This window comes from Cryptomeria japonica, chromosome 1 (assembly GCF_030272615.1).
Source record: "Cryptomeria japonica chromosome 1, Sugi_1.0, whole genome shotgun sequence".
NCBI lineage: Eukaryota > Viridiplantae > Streptophyta > Pinopsida > Cupressales > Cupressaceae > Cryptomeria > Cryptomeria japonica.
In genome coordinates this window covers 484168500-484174473 of record NC_081405.1, presented here as the reverse complement: position 1 = coordinate 484174473, position 5974 = coordinate 484168500, and the positions used below count along the sequence as shown (strand labels likewise).

At 36.7% G+C, this 5974-nt stretch overlaps 1 protein-coding gene across 1 annotated transcript; it reads left to right on the top strand.

Moving 5' to 3' along the window:
• The first annotated feature begins 1912 nt into the window (after positions 1-1912).
• On the top strand, positions 1913-3806 carry LOC131031608 (F-box/FBD/LRR-repeat protein At1g13570). Its single transcript, XM_057962790.2, has 2 exons — positions 1913-3123; positions 3259-3806. Exons 1-2 carry the CDS (start codon positions 2080-2082, stop codon positions 3529-3531), a joined length of 1317 nt encoding a protein of 438 aa, XP_057818773.1. The 5' UTR covers positions 1913-2079; the 3' UTR covers positions 3532-3806.
• Positions 3807-5974: the final 2168 nt, after the last annotated feature.

Below are 5974 nucleotides of genomic sequence, written 5' to 3'. Positions count from 1 at the left end.
AACTATGTTATCTTATGCTATTATCAAAGCGGTTTATGCTATGTTTTTTGTGGCTTTTTCGGAGCCCTTCCTACTACAAATGTCTTCTTCTCTGCCCATTGGTGTTTACAGAGTGGTTTTAGAAGCCCGATCATTGGGGGAAGAAAATGAAAATGAGGACAATTCTGTCAAGCTTGGTAAGGTTTTTAACTTGTTTACTCCTGCGGTGGATTTTGAATTCTGTAGGCTTTTGGGATGTCGGTGGTTGCAGGTCTGCCCTCAAGTTGCTTATGCTGAGCTTCTCTCTCGCTTTGTTACTATTTGCTTTGATGTTTTACTTGATATGGACTTGGTCCGCCTCTTGGTGTCCATGTTTGTTTTTCTGACAGTATGCAATTGGGCATTGGTTTCTCTTGCATTGGCTGGTTATCGGTTTGATATGGGGTCTTTTTACTATGGTGGCTTTCTTCCTCATCATGAGCTTATGGCTAATGGCTGGTCTGGCCATTTACTGCATGAATTACGAATGGGTTTGATATGTGATTCCATGGAAGACACTCGAGCCTCTATGGATTTTTTGTTGTATTTGGCGCCTGATCAGTATGCGGATAAAGCTTGGGTTGTCTCCAGGCATTACATTCGTTAATCACTCTGGGTTTTTTGTGCTCTACTCCTGCTTGTGTGGCATTTCCTCTAAGGATTATTCCACCTCCGGCCTCATCTCATGAACCTCTGGATGAGAGCTCTAGTTCCTGGTTTTTGGATAACTAACTATGTTCTTTTTGTAGCTGGTGGAATGGTTTTTTTGCAGGGTTGAAGGTTCTACGACTTCTATTTTGCTCGATTGATTATCTATGGTTCTGACAGGGAATTTTATCTCATTTATCTACTTGGCGGTCCTACATGTTGATCCATTCTTCTATTGGCGACACACTGGTTTTTGGAATTGTCCTATGGGACTCTTGTAAAATTTGTAGAAATAGGAGGTTGGGGGGTATGACTGGACAATACTTATGATGTAAGGGTAGTGTCCACTTTTATCTATTTTGAAGGCTACAACTGGAGGTTTTCTTGCGGGTTCTTCCTGCCGGTATGCCTTGTTTGAACTCGATGTAAACTCTTTATTATTAATATATAAGTTTAGTGGATATTCCACTTTTATTGAAAAAAAAAAATCCCCCCTCATGCACAAAATTTCTTTTTACCCTCCCTATCTCTATCTTTATTTCTTATTCTTCCCTCCTCTATCTCTTTCTTGAAATCTCCCCTCCCCTTCTCCATCTATATCTCATTATCCACATATCTCTCTTGATACATGCACGACTTATGAGGACATCCACACTCAATATGAAAATGGAGTGAGGGTTGACAACATGCATCAATTATTTGAGGAAGATAGAATTAACCAGACTGCTAGCCTCCTAGTCAAAATCAATAGTAGAAGATTGGACATCGAAAGGAAATTGAAGATTAATTAAGGATGCTATCTTCGGTCCCATAGATTGTTTAGTTTCGTGGACATCATTAAAATCTTTCATTCATTCATTCTCTCCCCCTCTCTATGTATATATCTACCTCTCTCTATTTTTCTCTATATATCACCTCTTATATCTTTACCTTTCTATCTCCATCTTCCCCTCTCATAATCTCCCTCCCTCTCTCTATCTCTATTTCTCCATATGCTTCTTACTGTTTTCTTTTGGTATACCTCTCCCCTCTTTATTTCTTTGTCTCTTCTGTCAACACTCAACACTATTGACATTACATCCCTTATTAAGATATTGTAAACTCTTATAATAGCTATAACAAAATGGTTGATTTGATTACCCAAATTAATTCCAAATTACCTAAAACGAGCATACACTCCATTAGAAGCACTAGTTAAGTTCCTCAATATTTAACTCCATTAAACTCTTCAATGTTTTTTAAAGATTTCTCCGGACGAGCCAATATAATCTCTTTCATTATCAAAGGGAATTCCCGCCATTAGATAATGCTATCAATCGGAATGGTCCGTGTTTGAGAATCCTCAACGACACTGTTGCTCGGTATTCTTACAGATCATCTCATCAATGTCATGTTGCGCATCTTAACACAATCATGGCTGCCCACGATGCATTCTACGCGCTTCCTGATTCTCTTCTTTCTTTCATATTATCAAAAATCCCAATAAAAGATGCTGTCAAATTTTCCATTCTTTCAAAGAGATGGAGATTTCTCTACACTCAGATGCCTGAACTCACTTTCTCTCCGGATCTTGTTTTGGGGCCCGATTGCCCTTCTCTCAATCCTCTCCTTGTGTCAAGTGCTGAGAATATAATTTCCAACATCTTGCTTCTGCATTCACAAAATCTGGAGGCCTTTCACCTCCATAACACCGGGTTCGATCACAGCCAACCGCGCTTCTCTCATGAGAATGTGTGCAAATGGGTAAGATATGCATCTTCGTGTAATGTTCAACACCTCACTCTGTCTGACCACTATGTGCCGGCTCTTTTCGATGAGAGCCACAGTGCTTTAAAAGAAACCCCACCCCCCGCTCTCTTTTCATGTTTGCGTCTCGTAACACTATATCTACGCCACTACATCCTCACCAGTATCCCCATTGATTTTGTTGGATTCCCCCACCTGATTAGTTGTCGCCTCGAGGATGTTCAATTGACAGACGAGTCTTTAATCTCCTTAATTTCGCTCTGCCCCCTTCTGCAAAAAATTGAAAGAAGAAGAAATGATTGGCTAGGTAATATAGAAATCTTTTCACCCACCATTGAACATTTATCTTTGCATCGCATAAAATCTCTATCTATTAAATGCCCCAAACTCAAAATTCTATGCGGGTCCATGTTTGAGGATTTGAGTGTAAATGGTGTAAGATTCTATGAGCTTTCTTCTGCGGTCTTTTATGTTGAAATGGACTGTGGAAGTACTCTGAGGCAATTTTTCATGGAATTCTCAAGAGGACACAGTCCAGGAACAAGAAGTAGATTTCTTGACATAGTAGGCAACATCCAGCGCTTGAAGGGACTTGTCATATACCTGGGTGATCCCTTTGAAAGGGAAGCAGAGATGGATGTTCCTCTACTGAACCTGTTTCACATGCTTCCAAATCTTCAGTTGCTGCATATGATGGGAACCTTTGTACAGGTATTTATACAAACTTACTAACCTCAAGCTCAATTTTTTTTAAGTTGATAGTTTAAGGCAAGATGAAAGACAACTTTTAAACAATGTGAGAAAGGAACCCTTGATAAAGTTGCTTTTCATGAAACTGCAAAGCAGGAGTTAGCAAGAGAACCAGTACCTGTTTGCCTCACCTCTCCACATCTTAACCTTAAGAAAATACGGGTACAAGTGCTTGAGTTTGACGACAAGGAAATTGCCATAATAAGTTGCTTGCTTCAGAGCACGCCCTTTCTTGAAAGAATAGAAATTCAGCTACCTGAAGAATATGAGGAAGGTCAGTGTATGTACTTCTTGAAAGATATTTTGTACCTGAGGAGAGCATCCTTACTAGTAAGGATAATTATAATGCATGATATGTACGAAATTTAGGCTGAAAAATTATGACCTTTGAACTTCATAGTGTGTCCTCTATGATAACTAGTTTATGGTATTTGATTCCATGCTCTTTTTTTCTTTTATTTCAAAAAGTTGTTTACGTTGTTGAAGCTCCATTTACGTTTTCTGGCGATATAGTGTGGTGATTTCTTTTTTAAGCACACAGAATGATCATGGAGATATTCAATATGTGGAAAGAATGACCCCTTTGTGGAATGAAAAAGAAGGATAGATGCTAATATCTTATGACTTCATTGGAACCGTTAAAACTTTGACCCCTTATTGGAATGAAAAAAATGATAGATGCTAATGTCTTATAGCTTCATTGGAGTAGTTAAACTTAAAGTTTTTATTGCTAAGGATATTAGTATCTGTTTCTTTGTCATTTTTGTCAAGGTATTTCACATTTTGCTTTCTATGTTTTAATTTCCTTTGTGCGAAATAATCAGTGGTTGAAAATTGTTTACATTGTTCATGCCTGCTTGTTTGTCTGATACAAGCTATTTTATTTTCAGTCTTGGCATGTGGTAAGGGATGCTCTGATCTAGGTAGGACTTTTATTACTTAAATGAAGATTTAAAATCTGAATCTGTTATTTGTTTATTTAGTATTTCATATTATTTGTAAATTAATTTTGCTGTTCGATTTAGGAGCACGAGTCTATGTTGATATTTCTTTGGTTGAGAACCAAAGATCTGAGGGCTATCCATTCTGTCAGAGCCTCTCAAGATTTGATCCTATCTTGATCTTTTATACCATATCTCAAGGGGTTTGAATCTTGATGGACTGTGTAATTAAAGAATATACTATCAACCTCACCAATTATGCTCAACCAATTGAACTACAACTCTTTAATGAATCTCTTATTTCAAGTAAGAGAGTTAATCATTCCACTAATCATATCATTCACATCTGCTAAATAACCATTTTATTTTAAAATGGATTAAAAATATCTTTTATGATTGAATAAATTGATTGTTGGGATACTTATTCAGTCCACTCACAAGAAAGAGTCATGCAAAAAAAATTTCCACTTCAATGACGAAGTAGAGCAAGAAACGAAATCTATAAGTGGCAAAGGATAATTGCTTGTATGACTACAGTACCCAGAGAGCAAAAATATTTCAGATAGAAATTTAAGTACCTAATATACATCCAGAATCTTAGTTTATGTTCCCATACAAGAGATGTAGACCCAAAAAAAAAAATCAAGTGTTATAAAAATAAATAAATTGTCACATATCACATCCGAAACAAAAATTAATTTGAAGCAAGTATAAACATATAATGATAGTGAAGCACAAATTTCAGTACTAAAACTAGGTACAAAATGGAAATACTAATCCCAAATTTGATGTAACCGCCTTCTTTGTGGCAGGGCCCCCCATTCTTTTATCAGTTTACCATCTTTTTCATTGTGTTAATTTTTGATGCTTAACAGCCTGTTGTGATTTTTATTTAGGGGAATTTTCCCTGGTAGCATAGTGCTTGGAGTTTTTATAGGAGTTTTTTCTTTACACAAGTGATCTGAGAAATATTAAAGTTGTTGATGGTGTTGAGTGGCAGTGTTGTTCTCCTTATGCTGTTCTACGGCTTGTAGTGTCGGGTGTCATTTCTGCATCTGTTTTTTTTGACTCTTGAATAAAAGAAAGTGTTGTATTTTTTTTTATTGGTATGACCTGAACATGTCTCTTTCTACTTTTAAATTCTGTATCTTGATTTGTCACTATCATACTCCTGAGTATGAATCTCAAGAATAGAGCCCTCTGCTGGAGTTGATGTGTAGGGTAGAGTATATGTTTTTTCGATGCTAACTTGCAGGAATGAAGGTGTTTGCATCAAAATTCCACTGTTTTTACTCTCACAAAATAATCACAACATTCACACCACGTAAATTGCAATATTGGCATGCGGCTGAACCAAAATCACTCTTATCAACTATCATGCATTATGTTCCTCAAAGCTCACAAAACTATTCTTCCAACTCTTCCTTGAATTAAATCACAACTAAGGCTAGTTAACTATTGATACCAAGTAAGGAAAGTCTATTCTGTATTCAATTTTATGCATTCTAACTTCTTGTAGGCTTTTAACAACTCAGAAAATTAAGCATTCTTGAAATTTTAGGAGTGTTAATCACGAAAGAAAATTGAAAGATATTTGTAAAATAAATGTGCCTAGTTGTAAATAGGATTTTTATTGCTGCAATTTTATCTTGCAAAGTCCTACACCTCCCCTTCCCATCTCTGAAAATCTTTTTCCAAAGCAGCTACTGTTCCTAATTTTTGATATAGCTGCCCTTGTACAACAGGTTCCCACAACCATTCCGTTTTCTTTTGTTTGAGCTATGTTTGTGATTTTGGTCTGCAGCGGCTATTGGTGGCAGCTGTACCAGTCAATTATGTGTTTCTTTTTGTTTTCATTGTGCATTTGTATA

Excerpts from the sequence above, each read along its gene's own strand:
- LOC131031608 (XM_057962790.2), top strand. The coding sequence starts at position 2,080 with ATGGCTGCCCACGATGCATTCTACGCGCTTCCTGATTCTCTTCTTTCT. Across the intron at positions 3,124-3,258 it reads TGATGGGAACCTTTGTACAG|GAGTTAGCAAGAGAACCAGT; the intron begins GTATTTATACAA and ends ACTGCAAAGCAG.